General features: G+C 46.8%; 6 protein-coding genes across 6 annotated transcripts; 3 read left to right on the plus strand and 3 right to left on the minus strand.

Annotated features, from left to right (window-relative positions):
• Positions 1–3310: 3310 nt before the first annotated feature.
• LOC131289239 (broad-complex core protein isoforms 1/2/3/4/5) lies at positions 3311–6059 on the plus strand. The gene is made up of 4 exons (XM_058318452.1): positions 3311–3484; positions 3671–3988; positions 4059–5395; positions 5519–6059. Exons 1-4 carry the CDS (start codon positions 3311–3313, stop codon positions 6057–6059), a joined length of 2370 nt encoding a protein of 789 aa, XP_058174435.1.
• Positions 6060–7808: 1749 nt separating this feature from the next.
• Positions 7809–11664, plus strand: LOC131288175 (probable DNA mismatch repair protein Msh6). The gene is made up of 4 exons (XM_058317286.1): positions 7809–8564; positions 8628–11162; positions 11247–11402; positions 11490–11664. Exons 1-4 carry the CDS (start codon positions 7842–7844, stop codon positions 11607–11609), a joined length of 3534 nt encoding a protein of 1177 aa, XP_058173269.1. The 5' UTR covers positions 7809–7841; the 3' UTR covers positions 11610–11664.
• A 733-nt stretch (positions 11665–12397) lies between these two features.
• Positions 12398–14240, minus strand: LOC131288178 (glycoprotein 3-alpha-L-fucosyltransferase A). Its single transcript, XM_058317291.1, has 5 exons — positions 14149–14240; positions 13992–14076; positions 13257–13831; positions 12997–13180; positions 12398–12922 (listed from the first exon to the last, which is right to left on the minus strand). Exons 1-5 carry the CDS (start codon positions 14238–14240, stop codon positions 12398–12400), a joined length of 1461 nt encoding a protein of 486 aa, XP_058173274.1.
• A 1837-nt stretch (positions 14241–16077) lies between these two features.
• Positions 16078–19142, minus strand: LOC131288185 (alpha-soluble NSF attachment protein). Its single transcript, XM_058317297.1, has 5 exons — positions 18942–19142; positions 18415–18601; positions 18219–18350; positions 17824–18144; positions 16078–17751 (listed from the first exon to the last, which is right to left on the minus strand). Exons 1-5 carry the CDS (start codon positions 19031–19033, stop codon positions 17602–17604), a joined length of 882 nt encoding a protein of 293 aa, XP_058173280.1. The 5' UTR covers positions 19034–19142; the 3' UTR covers positions 16078–17601.
• A 398-nt stretch (positions 19143–19540) lies between these two features.
• Positions 19541–20490, plus strand: LOC131288182 (GPN-loop GTPase 2). The gene has a single exon (XM_058317295.1). The coding sequence runs from the start codon at positions 19575–19577 to the stop codon at positions 20487–20489; it is 915 nt and encodes a 304-aa protein (XP_058173278.1). The 5' UTR covers positions 19541–19574; the 3' UTR covers position 20490.
• A 33-nt stretch (positions 20491–20523) lies between these two features.
• Positions 20524–22296, minus strand: LOC131288179 (serine protease inhibitor 77Ba). The gene is made up of 5 exons (XM_058317292.1): positions 22045–22296; positions 21763–21962; positions 21377–21656; positions 20952–21314; positions 20524–20880 (listed from the first exon to the last, which is right to left on the minus strand). Exons 1-5 carry the CDS (start codon positions 22204–22206, stop codon positions 20608–20610), a joined length of 1278 nt encoding a protein of 425 aa, XP_058173275.1. The 5' UTR covers positions 22207–22296; the 3' UTR covers positions 20524–20607.
• Positions 22297–23764: the final 1468 nt, after the last annotated feature.

Consider the following 23764-nt stretch of genomic DNA (forward strand, 5'->3'; position numbering starts at 1 on the left):
TTAGGTTCTTTTTGGAACTTTATAAGGTCTAGCACTTAGTTATATGGCTGTGTATAGTGTTCCCTCTTTGATAGAAGTTCTAAAGGTTCGATGACTGGGGACTCGTATCCCTTTACGTCCCACGTGGTTCCTTTCCTCCCGCACTTAGAGAGGATTCACTCGATCGTTTTTTGATACGGACAAGAAAATCCCCTTTTCCCCCTTCGCTTTGGTCACTCGGTACAGCCCCCTGCCCGCGCCCTTCACTCGGTGACATTCTCGATCGTATCTGTGTGTGTGTGTGTGTACAGATTTTGGGGGCTCGCACACACCGATGCCAATGGGCGCGGACACCAAGTGGCGCGCGCGAATCCACCGCATTATCATCAGCTTTTGTCTCGGAAAGATTTATTTTAAGAAATTCTATCAGCCAACGATCATGGTGGCAAACGGGCACACGGGGCAAACACCAGCCAAACCAGTAGCCAAACCGTGTTTTCCCTCAAGCCAACAGCCAGCAGGAGATGTGAGGAGAGCGCATGGAAAATTTAAAAATACGAATCCGCGCTGACTGACTTGTCTGACAAGCTGACTACTGGCTCCCTGGCGAACACTGGCGGCGGGACCAGCGCCAGAGCGAATGTGTGTGTGTGTGTGTGTAATAGCTCCTGCCGAAAATGTGTATTGTTCGGCGGTCCGTGCTTGTCGCGATCTCGCGGTCTCCATCAGCGCTGGTTGCTGGTATTTTTGTTCGTTTGGCCAGTCCCGGTTGCTTTTTGGCCGGCCTAGAGAGAAGATGGATTGCGCATTGTGTGGCAAAGACGAAGCAAAGGGGGGGGGGGGGCATCGTGGTGGGGAAACCGGCGGTGTGCAATAAAAAAACACTCACACCACAAATCGCTGCCATCGACGTTTTATTCTATGTCCTCACCAGTTTCCGTTTTCGTTCCGCTGGTTTTGTCCAACGCGAACGCCTTTTTTATTGTCGTGTTTTATTTTTCGGTTGTCACATGCACCATTACAAACATACATCAGCACAAACAACCTAGCTTCGCCGTCCCGGTCGTACCAAGTACTCGATCACGAGGACGTTGTTTTCCCCAGGAATTATTTTCCACGCAGCACAACGGAATAGGGAAAGGGAAAGCAGGAGGAGAGGATCGAGTCCACCTCGAGAGTTTGTTGGAAACACACTCTTCACACAGATGATATGCCCACACGTACACAATGTAAACCCCGTACGCTCTACTGCGCTTTAATTTGAAAATGCTGACATATTAACTTTTCACCTTCCTTCCGGGGGTCCAGATCAAGACATTTTATACAACCCAGGATAATTAAGCGAGGAAGTCGGAAAAAGGCGACGATCGGTTCGTTTTGCGTCCATTCATCATCAATCTTACGTCCCTCCTGCTTCTATCCACTCACCCGGGGAGAGAAATGCTCACACAAGGAAGCAAAAGGGGAATAAACCCGCCGCATGTGTCATCGGCTCTTGCAGGGCGATGTATTTCGCTCGCGGAAAAACCACCGTCTCGATTGCAGTCGCGTTTACATTATTCGGAGGAAAAGTGGCCATCAAGCGACACCTAAACAAGCGACAAGCATCCGCGGTGGTGCGGAGCCGCCCGCGATGGTGTCAATCATTTTCCGTTTGTTTCCTCCTTTTCATAATATTCATCAGGAAGGGGAAGTGAAACCTGTGCTTTTGATTATCAGGTGGTTTTTGTGACGAGGCAAAAGGAAAACGTTTGCATTGGCAGGGAATTGTTTAAGATACTTTCAAGAGACATAGAGAAAAGACATTTAATCTTAGTTAGAGCAATGTTATCTGACTAATCATATATACTGAATCAATAATTGCTTTATAGTTCTAATAGTTTCAATCATGAGCATGCACAATTTTTACTCCGCAGAACCTGATGAAAATAACTTAAAACTAGCACCTTGTTTTATGTAATACTTGGACGTTTTTCGAATTTTTGAAGAAACTGTTGAAGGTACCAACCTTATTTTATTTCTCTTTCATTCACAATTATTGTTTTTTTTTCTTAAAAATGAACTTTGACCGGACAATTTGTTTATTAACAAGTTTTAGCACGATTGCCTTGTAAATAGCAGTTTAATTCCAACTCAGTGGAACATTCTTGGTTCTTGGCATTGTGAAAAATACTTCCTTCTCGAGACTCGTGCAATAAATCACTTTTGATCGTTCGTGGAGAAAATATATTTCTCTAAGAGGGATGGAGGGAACGGAGTGGTGTTATTTTTCATGCCGCAGTTTCACACGATCCCCTGCCACGTTATATTTTGGGGTTGTCTTCGGGTTGTTCGGATGCAGGTCGCCGGCGAGAGTCAGAAGCGATCCGTCTTCGTCATTGCTGGGATGGATCCAATCTTTCCGCGTCGAAGTGTCTTCTGAGCTACAGCACGATGGAAATTCGCTCCTTCGATAGTACCGCTCCCAAATTCTCTCGCACGATTTTCCTGACACACACACACACAAACATTCGTACGACCATGCGATCGTTCGAGTAGTGAATGGGGGGGTCAATGGAGGCTGTGAGGTGACAAGCTGTGAAAAAGAAATAAACACGATCGTTCGTTCGTTCGTTCGCTCGTTCATTCGTTGAGTGTTGATCATCGCAAATCCTTTTTTTTCATTGGTGGTTGTATTGATGCAACCACGACAAGTAGCTCGATGCCTTTCCGAGCGACACATTCCGTTGTATATTGTCCGGACGAGCGGCTCGCTCGCTTTTGCTTCTTTCAGACTAGTGTAACAAGTGGTTTTTTGTGGAGTGGTTTGTGCGTATTGCGTTGCGTGTTGTTATTATTTTTTCGCTTCGTTTGCGTCTACGTTGGCCATTCGTATTTGCTCAACTCAGTCTCGTACGAGAAAAAATACCTAAAGCCAACCATCGTGCTCACTCGACACACTCGCTCACTCACGCAGCTCACTTTACTCCGATCACACTCGATCTTCGAATCACCTCGTCAATACCGACCCATGTATACTTACAGCGACACTGAACTACGCACGCCAGTCGAAGGCAACACCGAACAATATGCCAATGTTTTCCACCGAACGTAGGAACTCGGTTTGTGTGTGTGTACGTTTTTTTTGTTTTGCATTGTTTTCTTGGTTTGTTGTTTTTAATCACTGTACGGCACGATGCAACTCTGGCTGGTGCAACTCTCTGCTTCTCGACCGCATTGGAAGCCGCCGTGAAGTGCATCTCGCTGATCGCTCACCGTGAGTGTCGCTCTTACCATTGCAGCCGTTCTTCCGTCCGTTCAAGTGACCTAAAATTGGCCTTTATTTTTAAAAATGGACGCCGCCAACACGCACACCCTTGGAGGTCGACCCAGTAGCTGCGGTGGCGGTGTTGGAGGAGGAGGAGGCGGCGGAGGCGGAGTAGGTGGTGGTGGTTCAGGAATGCCAGGAGCAGGGGCCGGCAGTTCAAGTCCGCAGCAATTCTGCCTTCGATGGCATAACCATCAGGTAAGGCATCCTTCTCCGTTCGGTTCCTTCTCCGATGGCATTTTTGCTTCAGAGACTTTGGCCAACTCGCATTGAGAGCCGATATCCATCTTTCTATTTTTAACACATTCCATCGTTTCTCCATTGCGTCAATGTGGACGGAATTGTTTCGCACGACTCTAATCTCCACTCTCTCCATGATGGCAGGCGAGTCTGCTGAGTTCGCTACCGATACTACTCGATCAGTCGCACCTAACGGATGTAACGCTAATGGCGGACGGGCAGAAGATTAAGGCGCATCGGGTCGTGCTGAGCGCGTGCAGTACGTTCTTCTCCGAGCTGTTTCGCACACTGGACGGAGCGCAATATCCGGTGGTGGTTCTACCCGGTGCCTCCTACCACGCCGTGGCTGCGCTGATCACCTTCATGTACTCTGGCGAGGTGAACGTGTACGAGGCTCAGATATCGGTGCTACTCTCGCTGGCCGAGACACTGGGCATCAAGGGTTTGGCCGATTTCAATGGGGTATGAATGGAACAACAAGGTTATTTCTACTTCAAACCAATTCTAATCTAACCATCCGATTCTTTCGCAGAACCCTAACAAATCAACAACACCATCCACCGAAGCGTCCTCTTCAAGGGATTCCGACGTACCGTCCCCATATCACACGATGAAAGTGTCCTCACCCGTCGACAGCTTCTTCCCGCGGACGCCGTACCACTTTGGGTCACAAATCTTTCCGCAAGCCCTCAACCTAGCCACCAATTCTGGAGCGTCCAATAGCCCGCAATCGTCGGCAGCTAACAATGGAAGCTCCAGTGGTATTCTTCCCGGAAATGATAGTAACGGGCATGCCGGTGGAAGTAACTCCGTTGCCAGAAATCACGCCACATCGAAGACAACAACACCGATCCATATGTACGCTCGGTATGACCCCGATCGGAATGAACCACTATCGACGGAGACTCTCTGGAAGATGAACGAACTGAGCCGACTGGCGGAAGATGCGATGATGAAGGAAAAACAACATCATCCTCCGCACCGTTCGGGTACGCCGCTTCGTCTGGCGCAACATCAACACGCACTAGCACCGCCCGCCATCTTCGGTAACGCTGGTAACGCTAGTGACGGTTCCAGGGACTGTAAGCTAGCCAATGGCCCGCTACTGCTCGGCATGAAGTTGAAGGAGGAAGATCTTTCCGATACCATGCAGCAGTTGAGTCAATCGTACGGTTCGGTACCGACTACACCGACTGCCCAAACACCAGGTTTGGACGATGCCGGGCGTGTTACCCACCAAGTGGGTAACGCTCGCAAGACATTGAACGCGCAGGATACGGTCACAAACAAGCGGAAGAAGCTGGAGAAAATTACGGAAAACTTACCCTTGCAGTCGGTGGCCAACGTGGCCAACTCGTTCGAGCGACAGTTGTTAGGCTTTAAGCCGTCTGCCGAACAACAGGGTAACGGAAAACAACATTCGCTGTCGTTGCAGCAATTCAGCAAACCACCCACCGTGACCCCAGTCAGTAGCATGCAGGGTTCTTACCTAGCGCACAACTTCCTCACCAACGAAGGCGCCTCGAAGACGCCGGAAAATTTTAGCCTAGAGTCGTCGCACCCGAATGCGGCTTCCAACACGAACACACGCGCATCGCCCATTGGTACGGCCACGACTCTAGCGATCACTACCCTACCGGGCACCATGTCAGGAGGTGGTGGAGGAGCAGGAACAGGAGATAATGAAAGCCTCATCAAGTCGCCTCTTCTGGAGCATTCATCTCAACTAGCGGCAATGCAACAGCAGCAGCAGCAACCTTCGCCAAAGCCGCCATCTTCGAAGCTCTACGCCACGTGTGTGATCTGCAACAAGCAGCTCAGCAATCAATATAACCTTCGCGTTCACCTGGAAACGCATCAAAACGTACGGTGAGTAGTGAGAATTCGAGTGAGCTGTGAGTGAGCTGTCAATGGAGGCGCCCAGTACTTCACTCGTTAACATATGCTATCCGTCCGTCCGTCTAACACGTTTTCCACTCTCTTGCTTGATAGATACGCTTGTCAGGTGTGTTCTCACGTGTCTCGCAGCAAGGATGCACTGCGCAAGCACGTCTCCTACCGGCACCCGGGAACACCAAGCCCCTGCGATCCGGAAACCAAGCGGAAGCGCTCGAAAGTCAACTCATACGGGCAATTGCCAAAGCAGGACGTACTCACTGACCAGCAGGCCGCTGCCATCCTGAACCAGCAGCAGCAGCAGCAACAGCAACAGACCACGAACCTTCTCGCCACCCTAACCTCCCAGGGCAGCGTTATTCCATCGATTCTACAGTCGATGGTCGCGCACCACAAGTCCGCACTGCTGTTCAACCAAACCGCCACGGCCAACGCGTTGATTTCTTCGGCCGGCAACTCGTCGCTTCCGCCCTCCTCCATGACGGAATTCACGGGAGCGCCGACCAGCGAAGGCAAGCGTGACAGTGAGCTGGAGTGCGAGCCGAAGGCCGACCACGACATCAAAACGGAGGACCAGAAGTCCGACAACAATTCTAACAATCTCACTACTCCGAAGAAATCCGACAAAGACATTTAAATCATCCACCCCCAAAGACCAGCGCTTAATTTGCGTGGGGGATGGGAAGAAGAAGGCGCCTTAAAAGACCTTGCCTTAAGGATCATGAAAAAGCACTGGCCTTGTTGCCTTGCGGAATTTACTTGAAAAAGACATTAGGTTAAACAACTACGCTATACACTAATAAGAAGGGTTTAACATTGTTACGCCCTCACACGACTCGTCAAACGCCCAAGGAGGCGCTCACGAGCCTCATACACATGACTCTTATTCGTCGTGCGTCTTTTAATGCTTTTCACTAGTCTTGTTTCTCTTATTTTTTGGATTTTGGTTCAATTTTGGTTCTTTTTACATATTTTCTATTAGTTCCAGTTATTTAAAGTTGTTCCCTAGCTGTGATAGTAAGACAATACTTTGTATAGACCTCTGTGTAAGAACTTATTTCGGACAATCCTTTTCCACTGGTCATCCTGAACATGCGAATTAGCAAAACTTTCAAGACATTTTCCCCATCTTTTCTCAGATTGTCACAAGAAATCCCGATCAAGACCCAGCATTCGCGCCGACTTGTGCCTTCTTTTATCAAACTAGACTAGAGACAAACGTTGCGTGGGCATTCAGAAGACAACATTTGATCCGCAGTATCTATGGTTGTTATTACCCATACCCTGATATACCTGTGTTATTAGGACGGTCCTTTTGAACACTGAAAAGACATCCAATTACTTATCCATCTTAAACTGATTTCAATGTATTTTGATTTATATCTATTATTATTATTATTATTATTATTATTATTCTCTTTCTTTTTTATTTCTTAAGCAAGCCGAGTAAGTGCCTTGAATCGTGTTTTATTTTTCTAGTCTTTACCAAACGCACCCGTACTTTTATACTACAGCGAAGTAGAAGTTGGCAGTAGAGCTGCGCAGCCCAGTCATGGTGGCCCGGTAGTTTGTGGTAAAGAATGTAGAGTTTATAAAACGAAACGGAAACTTAAAAAAAGACAAACATACTCTCGTAAGTAAACGCTAGGCTAGTAAATCAAATTATACTTAGTTCTATTTTAATGAGACGGTGCTTCCCACGCCCTGGCGGGACAATAAGCAAATGTGCAACGTTACCACCATAATCACAGAATGACAATGACAAGTCATCAGCACCACCAAACACTGTAAAACATGTAAGGTTTGAATAAAAACCCGCGATCAAAACAGATTAGCAAAATGATAACCAATAATATAATTGTTCACTCACTCTTCACACTAAGAGAACAAACAAATATTGATTTTCTGTACACTAATACCAGTTAGAGTAACGCATCGTGAGATTTTCAACATTTATAATAAAACAAGTTTGTTAATTATACCAAAGAAACGGTCATCAACGTAGATTGATCACATTATTCAACTCCGAAAGTCACAGATCACAGCGCGAAAGACATATTTTTCGATAACAAAAAAATGTTGCATTGTCGCAATTGCTCATTCAAATTAAAAATCAATTGAAGTACAATACGGCGAACTATGGTATTTTAATATCCCACTTCCAAGATCGAGTATAAATTAAAATTTTGTTAATAGTTTGCTATGCACCGTAAATAATCCATAACGGATTTTTCGTTTTTTTTTAATCTACGCTCCGGAACTATGAATCGATCGCTGGGTTCACGGACTGCTGGGTTCGTCCAACGGTTGCCATCGCAAGCTGGTAATCGCGCGCATTTTTGTTGTCAATTATTTGCGGGTTACCATTTGTGATCGCGTGTTTTCGTGTGAATATATCTCACTTTTGTAGCTTGGTAAAATGTCCAAAAGCAGCAAGGATAAAATTCCTAACTCTCCCAACACTTTGCTTCATTACTTCGCTCGTTCGCCGGCGAGCGCGAAGAAAATAACCAATCCCTCAACTCCCACCAGTGCACTGGCATCGAAGTCTGCCTCCAAAGTAAGCAGCGGTACACCGAAAGCTAAATCGGCCATAAAGAAGGAGCTTGAAGTAGTAAAGGAAGAAAAGAAGGCTGTAGTACCCACTGTAAAGGACGATGATGATGACGAAGAGGAAATCATTAGTCGAAAGAAACGCCGTCGCGTCATAGTATTTGATGACCCTGAAGATGATGATGGCTCCGGAGAAAACGAGGAAAACCGACAGCACAATAATAATAACGATCACGATGTAGAAACGGGAACAAAACGTTTCGAACTTTCGTCATTCGAACGTCCGGACGAAGTAGAAGAAACTTCCAGCAATGCGAAAATCACAAAGAAAAAATCACAAGATGCTGAGGAGCGCGCCGAAGAGCAGCCGGATGAACCCGTACAAAAAAAGATCAAACTCGAGCCCGAAAACAATGGGACGGATGAGCTGAAAACCACTTTGGACGAGCCGACCGTGTGGGCTCATCAAAAGTTGGATTTCTTAAAGCCAAATAAGATCAAAGATATCCACGGTCATCGTCCGGGACATGAGAAGTACGATGGTAGAACACTGTTCGTGCCAGAGTCCTTCAAAACCACACTCACACCGGTAAGTAGAGCCAAATGTCGCTTAATGGAAGTCATTTTAATTGGACTTGTTATCTATTCTTAGGCTATGCATCAATGGTGGGAACTCAAAAGCAACAACTTTGACTGTGTACTGTTTTTCAAAGTTGGCAAGTTCTACGAGCTTTACCACATGGACGCCGAGGTAGGTGTGAAGGAGCTCGGGTTTTCCTTCATGAAGGGCGAGTTTGCCCACTCGGGTTTCCCGGAGCAGGCCTACGATCGCATGTCAACCACGCTCGTCGAAAAGGGCTACAAAGTGGCTCGCGTGGAACAAACGGAAACACCGGAAATGATGCAGGACAGGTGCAAATCTATGCGCTCCGTCACCAAGTTTGACCGAGTGGTTCGGCGCGAGATATGCCAGGTGACGCTGAAGGGTACGGAGGTGTTTGGCCAACAGGTGCGAATAACGGCCAACCATCAGCCCCGATACATGATGGCCATCGTGGAGTCAGCCGCCCGCCAAGCGTTATCCGGTGCTCGGTATGGTGTTTGTTTTATCGACACGTCGATTGGCCGGTTCCACGTCGGCGAGTTTGAGGACGACCATCAACAGTCACGGTTGCTAACTTTGCTGTCGCACTATCCGCCCGTACTTATGCTTCACGAGCGCAATATCGGCACTAGTGGAACGCAGCGCATATTTAAAACACTATTGGCGAACGTAAAACGTGAAGCTCTCACAAATGAGAGTCAGTTTTGGTCCGGCGAAAAGACGCTAAAGTATCTGGCGGAGAATTTCTACGGTGGTTCAGCCAACGAATCATCCAAGTGGCCCCAAGTGCTTCGCACGCTCGTTGACGACACGGACAGCTTGGGGCTGACGCCGAAGGAATCTCATCAGCTCGCGCTGAAAGCTCTTGGAGGATGCGTATGGTATCTGCAGCGTTGCTTGCTCGATCAGCAGGTCCTCTCGTTGGCCTCCTTCGAAGAGTACGTTCCTCTAGATGAGCAGAGAGGAATCCTATCCGGAAACGATCGTATCGCCGATGCGAACGCCAATCGATACATGGTGCTTGATTCGATCACGCTGAATAATTTGAAAGTTGTTGGAATGGAAGGATCGCTCATCGAGAGGATGGACCATTGCTGCACAAAGTTCGGCAAGCGCCTGTTTCATCACTGGGTGTGTGCACCGAGCTGCGAAAGGACGGTGATCCTCGAACGCCAGGAAGCCGTTAGTGAGCTGATTGAAAACGTCAGCCTATTGCAGGACGTCCGTCAGGTGCTCGGGCAGCTGCCCGACCTGGAGCGACTGCTCGCACAAATCCATGGTTTCGGAAATGCCAAATGCAGCCGCAATCATCCCGCCGGTCGGGCCATCCTGTACGAGGAGCATTCGTACGGGAAGAAAAAGATTGGCGATTTTATTGCCACACTGAATGGGTTCCGCTCTCTACTTGCCCTACCGGAGCTCTTCTCTGGCGTCAACGCTAAGCTATTGGTCCGCCTGACGCAAACACCCAGCACCAACGCAGATGGAAGCTTTCCTAAGCACATGGAGACGCAAATAAAGTTCTTCGATAATGCGTTCGACCACGAGAAGGCAATGCAGGGAGGCGTGATTGCACCGGAGAAAGGCGTCGATGAGGAGTACGACGCGGTCGAGCAGGATATCGAGTCGTTGAAGCGCGAACTGGAGGAATACCGCGAAGAGCAGAGCAAGTACTTCGGCTGCAACGTGGTGTACTTTGGAAACGATAAAAAGCGCTTCCAGCTGGAAGTGCCGGAATCGCGAGCGAAGAAAGCAACCAGCGAGTACACCCTGGAGGGCACCAGAAAGGGCAAGAACGCCGTCAAGCGATTCCACACCGATGAAACGCGCCAGTTTCTCCGGCAAATGATGCAACTCGAAGACCGACGCAAAGCCGTCCTGAAGGATCTGGCGAGGCGTATCTTTGAAAAGTTCTCGCTCGAGTACGACATGTGGAAGAGCTGCGTCGAGTTGGTGGCAACGCTTGACGTTCTCACCTCGCTGGCCGTATATGCTCGCTCCGAGGGAGCTGCGTGTGTGCCGGAACTGGTGGAAAAGAAACACGCCGGCCAACAGTCTCTCATCGAACTGGAGGAAGGTATTCATCCGTGCATCGGTGCGGACGCGGCCGAAAATTACATTCCAAACGGTATCACCATGGGTGCCGTCGAAAAAGAGAATGGGGCAAGTCTGGTGCTGCTTACCGGACCCAACATGGGTGGTAAGAGTACGCTGATGCGTCAGGTCGGTCTGCTGGCAATCATGGCCCAGATTGGTTCGCGCATTCCTGCCCAAAGCTGCCGCATGACGCTAATCGATCGAATCTTCACAAGGCTTGGTGCAAGCGATGATATTATGGCCGGCCACAGCACGTTCTTGGTGGAGTTGAATGAAACTTCCGCAATTCTGAAGCACGCCACGCGCGACAGTCTGGTGTTGTTGGACGAGCTGGGCCGTGGAACCGCCACCTACGACGGTACGGCCGTTGCTGGTGCTGTGGTGCACTTTTTGGCCGACCTGAAGTGCAGAACCATCTTCTCGACGCACTACCATAATCTGGTGGACAATTTCCACGATGATCCACGTATCACTCTCGGTCATATGGTAAGCAATTCAAATGGGCATTACATGTTGTTTTGTGCCAACGGTGCTAGCTTTTCTTTTTTGTCTTTGTCTTTCGTTTGGCAGGCCTGCATGGTGGAGAATGAAGAAAGTGATGATCCGACGCAGGAAACGGTAACGTTCCTCTATCGGTACACCGACGGTGCGTGCCCAAAGTCGTACGGGTTCAACGCAGCAAAGCTTGCGGGAATGCCGTCGGCTATCATTAAACGGGCTTATGAGGTGAGTCGTCGGATGGCATGATTGACCATCCCTTAGCTTCCGCCAGGTTAGTGCAAACATTGAATTTCTTACTCTTTTCCATTTAAGCTCTCTAAAACGGTGGAGGCTGAAGCGCTAAAGCGTAAAATACTAATGAAGCTGCTAACAAAACAACCTCAAGCTGATATTAAGGATCTCGTCGTTAAGCTTAAAAGCTCCCGTTTTTAATCCGATCCGAATTTCTGTCCTTCAATTTTCTTGTTTTGCTAATTTGTTTCCCCAATATTACTTGTATACGTTTAGAATTTAGTATGTGCCATAAGTACAAACACTTTTAAGTAATAAACCATTTTCTGATGAACTCAAACGTAACTCATGTATCGGAATTTAATGAGATTTGTGTTTCTTTGGGCAAGAATAACTTTTGCTACACCCGAAGTACTGTTTTATCTACATCAAAAGAGACAATGTATTTGGAAAAACGTTTAAATTATTCTGCTATGCAACATAATTGGATTTACAGAGAAAGAGAAAATTCTTGATGAGACGTAAACTCCAGCACACATTTCTCACAAAACGCATCAGATTTTATATCTTTCGCTTGTGCTTTTTGTTTAATTTACCAATTACAAATCTGTTGAAAAAATTAAGCCGGCTGATTGAATACTCGATGAGAGATCTATAAATAGCACTTATTCTCCTTATCGACGCGCTCCTTATCACGGTAAAGTGAAATAAATAATTATCTAACGAACTAGAAAGGTAACATATGGCTCTATCGAAATTATACTACGAATAAACGCAACTCGAATGCGGCCAACCAGAGTTGGCCGGAATTCGCGAGTGCGATATTATGCGCATTATTCAAAGGAACTTTGCTATAATACATGTGTTTGTTGTCGCCTCTACCGCAGCCGCGGTATCTAGGAGCGTTGTTGAAATAGTAATGCAAATACTGACCAACGATTGGTACGATAAAAATGGAGCATAGGGTGTGGCGTCCGGTCCATCGTTATTCATCGGCTGTCGGAGGCCGGCTTTTCGGGATTGCGGGCCCGAAAGTTGCGCCACGACCCGTTGGTGCAGACGCCCGGTCCGCGCCACCAGTCGTTAATGTCATCGTACCACTTGGGCTTCCGGAAGGACGCGTCGTCGTGCAGCATCGCACACACCCGGCACCAGTAGTACGTGTTGATGAACTCGCCCGTGCCCTTCCACTTGAAGTACGAGTTGTACAGCTCGTCGTTGCGGTCGAGCAGGTGCAAATACTCGGCCAGCTCCCGCGGCGACCCGAACTCGTCCACGTGGATGTAGGACTTTTGCGGGGAGCTCGCCTCGTAATCCTCCGGCCGGGCACCCATTACGATTGGCAGCACGTTGCGTGTTAAGGCATTGACGAAGAACTTCTCCGTGATGTAGTCCTTGCAGTTGGAGTTCTCGAAGGCAAGATAGAACTTGTAGTCCCGGTCTAGGATCTCGAAGCAGCGTTCCGCGGTGCTGCGCGAACATTTGAACGATCCACAGGCGCCATAGATGTCGACCTGGGAGGGATTTCGTAGTAGGACCGTTTAGTATTATGCGGTGCATGAATGTTTGAAGCCTCGCTTATGCTCACCTGTATATATTTCTGCAACTCGTGGGCATACTGAAGGCGCCCATTGCGTGCACCGCAGTTGGACACAAACCAGGCCACCTTGCGCGTCTTGTTAAGCGCATAGTTTCGATCCTGCTCCACCTGCCGTATGCGAGGATCGAAGTATTCCCACTTCTCGTACGGGGCCACAATATCACTGTCTTTTCTGGAGTGGAAAGGAGTAGAGCACATGCGGTGTGCGTTAGTCTAGGATCGTGGGAGAATAAGTGGTGATACCATACCTGTAGGTAGCTGTCCAGTTGAACGCATCCGCGTACTTGACGTGCTGCGTATGGTACGGACACTCCAGGAAGTACATCATGTAGATCTGATAAGGCGACCGGGGAACAGCGGGCGGGATGTAATGATCTTTGTACAGCACCAGATCGGCCGTCGAGGCCTTCTCCCGCTGGGCCGTGATCGTGCACGTCGACACCGGGCACTTTGAGCTGAGAAACACATCCCTTCCGGCTTTCACATTCCACGGGCTCAGGCCGTTGTAGAGCAGGATCGTTTTCAGCTTGCCCTTCCTTTTGATTGTCTCGTAGTTTGGTGGCACGAACATAAGCTGGTTACTGATGCGATCGCCCCGGGATGTTTCACTTGGCAGCAGGCGTGCGACCCGTTTGTTTGTCTTCCGGTTCCGCCTCGCCGGCTTCGGATATCTCATGCCCTGCGAGAAGTACCACGGCAAATCGGAAGCGGTCAACGTGTTGTCCTTAGACCGTTCATCGGACCGCGGCTTGACGTAGTCGACGATTTCGTTCTCCTTCTCACCACGATCGACCACTTCCAGAGTTTCAGTTGTGACAGATGGCTGAAATGAAATAGACCGTTATCCATCTACTACTTCTGCATGACGATTGGCTTAATGACATGCGACAATTGTTTAGTTTATCTGATGGCTTGTTAATCGCTTGTTTAAGCTTAAATAATTTATCACGACACGGTGTTTCGTGGCTATGCTGGTGGCGTACCTCGTTCTGTGCGTTAATTTCATCCTGCTGGTATTCTTCTCTCGCATACAGCACATGTGGCGATTTTGTGCTCCAATCTTTGTCCCTACGGAGAAAGAGGAAGTACACAACGGTTAGCAATTTCCTCGTCAGGACACGCATTTCGTTGGCACTTTACCTCAAGTTGAACACCAACAGTATCAGTACGGCAAAACATAAAACAAGGAAAAATAATTTCTTAAGCGACACAGCTTTCGACAGTCTCATCATAGACACATTTCCGCCGCACGCTGCGTTGATTCGTTCCGGGCCTCACTAGAGGTTCCTTTCCGTCTACTCCCCCGGGATGTTTGATTCGTTGCCCTGCCAACACACGTACGAACTTCCACAGGACGAATTCCGTTTTGCTCCCCTTTGCTGCTCAAGGTTTACTAGATCTAGCGAGTATATCCCGCTGCTTGCTTTGGCATGTTAGCTTTCGGATGATTTTATTCTACAATTGTGTTTTCCCGCATTACCAAAGCCATTCCCGAAATGGCCGCTGCCGAGATATTGCATTTGCTAGTACAGTCCTCGTTGGTCGCGTGGGCCACTTTTCGGATTACACGTTTCCATTCTTTTCCACTAGCGTACACGACACTGACCACAAACTGAGCAAATCTACAGAGATCAAATCTGCGTACAACAGTGGCCAATCGAAACAGTTCGCCTTTTTTTCGAGTTTATCAAAGGGGCGGATTCGACAACGGTTGTTGTCTGACGTGTCACCACAATATCGCTCTGAGCATTGCTTTTTAGGACAGTGAATACTGAATCGTGGGTTGTAGGCCCTGCCCGACCCGCGCTTAATGTAGCGTACTATTCGGCAGCTCAGAAGTGCGTTCCAAAAAGTGACCCAAATAGTGTAACTCCAATTCCGTACGATGTGTTTTGCGACGAAACAATTTGTTGAAATTTTTTCAATAACTACAAAACGAAACGCGGCTCTACCATATTCAAAAGCGTTCCACACTATGCACGTTGCTCGTTTTTTAATCGAGACAGCAAAGTTGCCGCCAGTGTTTTTTTATTGTCCGGTAATATGTTTTAGATCACGATTTGTCGCGCTGATAAGAGTAGTTATTTCACAGTTGCATGGGCATCACCTTGTTGTTTTTTTAGCACCAGTACCTGCGACTGGGTTTGTGCTATTGCCAGAGCAAGGTGGGGAGCATTTTGGGTCCGGCCACCGGATAGACGATTTCATAATTTTAACTTATTTTTCTATGCCACCCTCTGCTACGCCACACACCCGCAAACTCTTCTCTCGTCACTGGGGTCTCCGTTTTGCGAAGCAGTCGGAAGTGGGCAACAATCGTATCCGGTGCACACTAGGGAAATGGTTCTCGGTCCAGTGGAAGATAATTTGCAGATACGTATGCGTTTTAGCCGTTTTGCACTCCCATCTCTTGCTTTAAATTTTCACCCGTTTCGGGTGGCCACGCAAAAGAAACACCACCCGACACGCAACATTTTTCCGTTTCCAACGCGAGCGATTAGATGACAATCTTGACTCTCCCTCTTCGACGGTGGTGGGCCTTTTTCGTACTGATTTTCCGACGCAAGAAGGGGTGAAAATCCTGTGTATTATTATCCTTGCTCGTTCGCCGCTACCCCGACACCAATACATGTGCACGGGGGAAAGCACGGACACACTGCCACGTGCACCACGAATACCAGTGGCGCGCAAACGCACGTGCGCATGCAAAAAGCACACACCGCCTGCTTTCTGCTCGATACGATGACAGGAGACGGCAAGGACATTGACAATGTACAGTGAGCAAAAGCGAGACAGAAGGCAGCGCAGAGAGCTTGCGAGCCTTTGCCAGTGTTGGTGTTCGGTCCGCCTGGGACAACTGACGTTGCTGTCTGTAGTCCTTTCGAGCGAAGGGTGGAAAATCCTCGCATCCCATTGAGGGTTGCATCCCCGTTTGATGGCAATGCTATGAAGAAAACCGGACTGGTGCGATTCAATTAGAGAATAAATGCATTTGTTAAGATGAAAGACCCATACTTACGGGAACCGTACCTCGATAGAACAATGAACAATGTATTTTGTGTATAGCGTTGATTTTTATTTATTGACTTCATTCACGTTATTTTGTTATTGCAATTCAATTGGAAACATGTAGTCATTAGTATATTTAGCTGTACTTTCCGTTTACCTCCGCATCGTAATTTTTCGCATTATCGAGGATAATATTACTGTTTCCACAACAATAGTTCAATTTACTTGTGTGTGTTTTTGATCAAGAAAGTGATAATTTCATTCTCCAAGTTGGTTGACTTGTTTTTTGTTTTGTTGTTATAATTTTGTCTTCGCATCCAGTTGTAGCTGCATCTCTGCTTATCCTCTAATCTGTTGCGCTGTTCTATTCCTCTATGTGTGTGTACGCCAACGAACTTGGAGTTTCGGGCAACTTCTACATACTTCTGAGGGTGCTCGGTAGGAATTTTAAATATGCTGATGCGGCAGGGACCTTCATATGCACACGAGCCAGCATAGCCACGAGTATAGGTATATTTTAGTAACAATGTGATTGATTCTAACTTTCTATTGCCTGCGCGGTCGATTTAGATGTAAGATAAATATTTTTACTTGCTTTTACTATTTGCTCTATTTCGATTTGCAGCAAACGATTACTAGTTTTTTTTATTCTTTGTTTTGTATCTTAATGCCCGCACTACACAAACGCTAATGCATGTTTAGCTGGACTGCAATCGATCCCCGCCACCCATCGCAACCAACTTCGATGAGAAAAGGTTCGTCTGGCAGAACGGGTCCGCTTTCACTAGCCTATGAACGAACGTCGTTCTATCTGCTTGGGTTGCACTGTTTCACTCAATTGCATTGTATAATTGTTATTATGCTGCAGAACGGAACGAACAAGAGAACAAAACATAAGTTAAAAATATGTCCACGTCCAGCAAACAGCGCGGTGATAAACGATGCACAATAATTGGCTTTAACGCTAATTGGTATGCTGTCGAATCCAGATGCATCGGTAATTTCATTCAGTCCGCGTACGGACGTGCTCTTACCTAGATTTTGTAATGCTTAACGTCTTAATACCTACGGTAGCTAGATTTATTAACAAAACGAAAATTACAAGCTTGCTACCAAGCCTCAACGTAATCCGTAATGGTGGAAGAGAAAGCGGACAGTTGTGTCGAGGTGCTGGTGTAGCAATACAAGATCGGCTCTCAATTGTATCGGGATCGATCTTGTTGAGAAAAATGGGTTGTCTTGGTGGCATTTTTATGCTAGGGGTGGTGTTCGATATTTTTTTACACTGTACTGCTACTCAGCGAATAATTTCTTTTTGTATCGTACTTAGGGAAGATAAAATTGTGTGTTTGTGTGTCGTTTCCGTAATTTCCATTGTTGCACAAGTGGGATAGATGAGTTTAAAAGTGTGGTTGCAACATCAACACTGCCTAATGTTTAGGAGAAAACAATAACACCGGACGTTTGTGTCACAATCGGTGAAATCAATCGATTCAAATGTAAAGGGCGGTGTGATGGCCTTCGATGAGCCGTGTTTCGATGAGGACGCCGAAAGGACCTACTGGTGGGTGTTCGGTGCACTTTTTATCGCAGGTCCGGATTGTCGTTGGCCTGCTTCTTGATGCGCAGCAAAATGGTTGTGTACCACTGATCCAGCCTGGAGATGCTGTCGTACTCTTTGACGGCTTCGGTGAATCCATCAACATTCTGCTCCTCCAAGTGTTCGCAAAGGACCTGGAATGTTTAGGATAAATGTGTTACTTCCATTTCTTTTACAACACCTGAGCAAATTCGAACTGAAAGCACCTTCACAAGCTTATACTCCCGCGAGTCCTGGAACGCCGGGTATTGCTGTGCGTATTTCTCCAGCGCGTGCTGGGCGTTCAACAAATCCACACTCAGGTGGCAAAGGGCAGCGCGGAAGAAGTACTCCTTGGCACTGTACTTCAACAACGAGCTGTCCAGACACGATCCAGCCACTTGCTCGTAAATTTGAATCGCCTTCTCGTAGTCCTCCAGCTGGGCCGCATACTGTGCAACCTTCAACATGCACTTGTTGGCCGAACTAGTCGATTCTTCGCCCTTGAAATAGTCTGCCGCTTGCTCATAGTGCTGTACTGCCCGTTGCTGTGCGTTTATTGGAAATGTACCGGATTCAATAAGGGTCTCTTCCGAAGAAGCGGCTCACATTATGTTCTTACCAAATCATTTGCTTCATTTTCGTACATTTCGGCGATGCTCTGATGATGCTTGGCTGCCATAGTGAAGCGTCCCATGTCGGTGTAGATGTCTATGGATTTTAACAGGCAGTTGACGGCCTCATTCGGATCGGTCTAAAATCGCAATCGAAGTGCTTTAGCGCAATTTAATTTATAGAACCCCGATGAAGAGTACTACCTTTTTGTAGCAGTTTGAGGCATCTACATAATTTGAGGCAGCATCATGGCGACTGCCCGCTTTCGCATGAAGATTTGCCGCCTCACAGAAGGCCGATCCAGCTTGGCTCCATTTCTTGGCCATCTTAAACATGTTTGCCGCCCGTTGATAGCATTCCACCGCTTCCTCCACTTTGTTGGAACCTCCGCTGGGAAAAATGGCGTTGAAAAAAACAAAACAATTTTAGAACGACGTAAAAGACTCGTGAAGATTATTGATTGTGTGAGCTCCACAGCATGCCACACGGCAGGCACCCCCTGGCAAGCATTGTAGGACAAAGAGCAACCATTGTCCAGGGTTGCCACGAAAGTGGGAGTCACCCACGTATGAAAAACATGGAAAAAGTTATAAGCATTAAAAGTGAAATCTTCAAAGGTGACCCATACGTTCGTTGGTAAATTAACATGATGAGTCACTTGTATCACGATTTTGCTCTGCTGATATCTCTTCCAAGCATCGCTGTCGCCGTTTGTGCATCGACGACCTACCCAAATAGCGAGCCCAGGAAACTTTTCGAAGAGTTTAGTTTCTTTTCTGCCTCCGCGATCAGCTGCATCGCTTTCTGCTCGTTGTCGGCCATGGCGCACACTTTTCACTGATTTCACTCTACACTGAAATGCTGATATTTTCCAATTAACCTCACGGTAATGTGGCTATTTCAATTGATTGTACTAAGCTCGCAGAACGGATCTCGACTTTGAACTACTGTATTATTGATTTTTCATTCCTTCCCTTCGCTGATGAAGTGCTGACACACTTGACACATACAACGAAACAACTAGAGGGATGTTTGCGATCCGAACCTGTTGTTTGAGCCGAACCCATCAAACAGTTTGAATTGAGACGAGTAACTTCGGAGGTTTTAAGTATGAAAAATTTAGTAAAGACTTTTAATAAATGATGAGATTTCGGAATAAAGCTGTCTGCTCTTCAGTTAAAAAGTATTTGACGGAATAACAAAACAAACGTCGTCAATCCTTTGTTAAATAAGTTCGTTCCCGTTTCAAACTAATCTCAGAAATTTCGGATCACCCATCACTAGCTGTCAGAATCTCGAAAACATTATCGTGTCAGCAAAAAGGTTGTAAACAAATCGTGCACGAAACCGTACGCCACAAATAATGATGCAAAATAGTATTGCTAAACTACGCAGCATATCTCCGCTGTACGGACAGCTGGTAATTGGGCCACCCGGCTCTGGTAAAACAAGCTACTGTTACAAAATGCAACAGTTCCTCGAAAAGATTGGCCGCAAAGTAACGATCGTGAATCTGGATCCCGCCAACGATAACATGGAATACACTAGTGCAGTCGACATTATGCAGCTTATTACGGTGCAGGATGCCATGGAACAATTCAAACTAGGCCCAAACGGAGCCCTCATCTACTGTATGGAATTCTTGGAGACCAACTTCCAGTGGTTATTGGACCAACTGAAAACCATCGATAGCAATTACTTCATATTCGATTGCCCTGGGCAAGTAGAATTGTTTACACACAACAATGCCTTAAAGAATATTTTTGGAAAGTTAGAACAACTAGGATACCACCTGTGTACAGTGCACCTTATCGAGTCACAAAACTGCGCCGAAGCTTACAAGTTCATTTCATGCGTGCTGCTCTCCCTTCACACGATGCTCCAAATGGGTTTACCTCACGTCAATGTCCTTAGTAAAGCAGACCAGCTGAAGGAATGCGAATCCCGGCTGCCTTTTAACGTGGAATACTACACAGAAGTGTTGGATCTCAACTATCTGTTGGAGAGCATGGAAGCGGATCGACTCGGTAGCAAATTTACCAAACTGAATGCGGCCATCGTTTCGATGGTGGAGGACTATAGCCTAGTATCATTTCTTCTACTCGATTCCAATCGGGATAATAGTTTACTGAGGTTGAAAAATGCAATTGATAAGGCGAACGGATATGTGTACGGCGCAGGAGAGGAGAAGAACATCAACACACTACTGGCCTGTGCTGTTGGGGCAGAGACTGAGTCGGATCGAATGGATCGCGATATTGATCCTTATCTAAATTGATGTATATATGAAGGGCGATAAAATTCAGTATAAATCTGTTTATTCCATCCACTGTTTTATTAGTACATCCCGAAATGAAAAATAGCGCAAATAATTCTTTTCCACATGCAACACCGATTTACACCAAATTTGGCTGTTTTACCTGGCCAGCGAAAAGAACAGCACGCTCCTTTCTTGCAACAATCATGAAGCCGAATGGCCGGTTGGCCAGAAAACGTGGCGGTGTGGCTTTATTTGCGAAAACTGCCGTCGTAACTGCCGCTGCCGTTGTGCCCTCCTCGTTGACGACGATTTTGGATTGCTGTATTACGCTGCTTATGTAGATCGCATTAAGTTCCGTTATTTTGTCAAAGTTGGCCGATCTTGAGCTAAATGCCTCTTTGATTCCCATCTAAAAACAAGATGCAAAGGGGATAGTACTTGACGACAACGTAACCAACACAGAAGTCCTTCCTTACTCACCTGCCCCAAGACTGGTATGAGGTTATAATCGGCATTAAATTCGAACTTTGGCAAATGAACCTCTACTTCGTCGTCGTCAAAGTCCACCAGGCTCCTATCGAGCTCCTCAAACACGTGGTCCATGTTGTAGTTAGCCAGCTTTCGGATAACCTCCATAAGGGCAACACCCTTCCGTGGCATAATTAGCAGCATGCTCAAATGACGTCCTTCTCCATATGGTAGCTCCAAAATCTGGGCGTCTAACTCTTTGAATCCGGCAAAGGGGAAAATTCCCCGTTGGAACATCATCTCCACCATACCGATGGGTTGCTCGTTTTCATCGTAGAATGGAACTTTCGTCGTAAATGATCGATTAAACGGAACCTGCGACAATAAAGGTAATAAACTGTACAGCCGAGCAGTAACTTTAGCGCTTTTTAACTCACCGTCCATTGGCCTTGGAAAAACAGCACCGAGAGCATGATCAGGCGAGCGTCCTGAAGATCGGAAATTTCTATCGCTTTCGGAATCTGCCCATTGGTCGCATCCGACACCAACCGATTGATGCGCTCGTACGTTTGATTTACGTCAGCGAAATTCATTGGTTGCAAAATGTTGGGATTGTAGAAATGCTCCAAACTTGTTTCAAAGTCCTTCGCCACCGGACGGTTTTCGTCGGTGATGACGTGCTGTACCGCTGACAGCTGCACATCTCGCTCGGGCAGGCTTCAGTTGCGGAGAAGACAAAAAAATAATGCGCATAAAGACCATTCCATATTAATTTTTTTTTCACTTCTCCAGCTCATTAGGCTCTTGTTCGCGATGCACATACCTAAAGGTTTGCAAAAACGGAATGTAGAAGTTCCGAATCTGCTCCTGTGACTCGACGTTCAGTGCTGTGAGCAGCTCACTTAGCGTCACCCCGGAAGCACCTTCCGTTATGACGGCTAACAAATTCCATACCGAGAACGGCGATACGATGATGTTAGTTGTCGTTACATTCGGATTGTAATCAACTAACTCCGTGGCATACTGGAGGATGGTAGAAAAGTGGCGTAAACTCGGCATAAAACGGCACTCGATCACGGTCACTAAATGTTTGAACACCACTCACCTTATAGAACTGCAGGGCAAATTTTACGGAACTTTGTTGCAAATTTCCAATCCCCACACTGACGCTGCTCGGCGGTGCTGTTAACTCGGTGGTCTCATTTTGGCTGCTCGCTAATGTTATCAGCAAACAAAACACCAGACATCCACGCACTAGCCGTCCCATGATGGTGACTGTCTGCAGGAGAATAACAACGCCAACGATCCACAGCCACCAGTCAGGCCAGTAGCAGCAGCAGCAACAGCGCACCCAGCAGGCTATGGATGAATAAATACAAAAACCGGTATTTTGATTCCGGTTTCCCGCTGCTGGTCTCAGCAGCGCAGCATTCTTCAACCTTCGTATCGTTGCCGGTATTGACCTTCTATTATCTAACATTCGTTTTTGGTGACTCTTTGGTTGAAGCACGAATCAACACAGGCACACCTGTTTGGTGTTCTACCTTGGACCTGGGTAATTTCTGCACGCCAATGCTCTGAATGGCCGTCTGGGATGGGTTTTTTACCCGTCGAGAGATTCACTTTTCAACCGTAAACGCGGTGATTCCCGTCTGGTAGAAGACGCACTTGACGTGTTTGTGCATGGCAAGCTGCAAGGTCACGACCTACATACATCGACCGGGCGAAACCTACTTCGGATACAACATTGCTGATCAAGCTAGCAACTTGCAATGGTAAGCACATGGGGTGGGATATTCATTAAAGGCAGGTATAATAACCACGTACATGAAGATCACCTGGACTGCTCCAGAATGAAGCGCACAAAGGATGTCTAAATTTAAACCCTAAGCCCTTCCATTACCTTTACATTCAATACACTGAAAGCAATACCAGGTTGCGAACAGCGAATGGACGAAACGTAGATAAGTACTGATTATGTTAGAGCTTGTTGTCGTAAGAGCAATCGATCGATGATTACCAGGAGTAAAGACTTTCACTGTATACTTGAAACAGAAATTGAAACGCTTTTCAATCGAAACGGCCTGCGGTTGTTCGCTAACATTTTTGAATATTAAATATTAGGATTAAGATGACATGCAACTAGAGATGAATAGGTAAAGAAGTCACTACTCGGTGGACATTAACAGTTGGAAGCTGGTCATCGATGTAGGTTTTTGTGTTCATTGAACTATCCCAGATGGATTGGTGACAACGTCTAAACCATTTCAATTAAGGACGACGTCTCCTCTATGACACAACTCTAATTGGCCTTATTCTTAGTCAACTTTTCAGTTTGTCAGAGGAACCTTATTCTTAGTCAATGCTACAAAAACCAATAAGTGTCCCTATTCTTGGTCGAAACACACGTGCCAAAACCCCTTTGAAAGTCTCAATTTCGGCCTTTGGAAATTATCTGGATACATTTTCTCCGACTTTAATTGCACTGGCTTTGAGTAAAATCAAATCCTTGAAGTTGAAACATAAATCATAATATAATTAAATGAATTCAGAATTAGAAGTATACATAAAACCTTATGCTAGGGGTAAGGGGCACCAATTGTTTCGTAATCAAACACCGGGCTGCTGAAAATACTGTTCTGTTGCATCATTTAGTTCCGCGTGGTAAATGTGTGTCGACTGTGGGTCACTTACCGCATCAGAAAGTAATGTCTACAATAGTGGCACCATTACACATCACCTAAACCTCGATTCTCAGCCGGTGTCCACATGATGTCAGTGTGTTTTGTTCAATGGGGAGTTCCCTGTGTAGGGTACTTTTTGTC

Source organism: Anopheles ziemanni, chromosome 3 (assembly GCF_943734765.1).
Source record: "Anopheles ziemanni chromosome 3, idAnoZiCoDA_A2_x.2, whole genome shotgun sequence".
Taxonomy (NCBI): Eukaryota; Metazoa; Arthropoda; class Insecta; order Diptera; family Culicidae; genus Anopheles; species Anopheles ziemanni.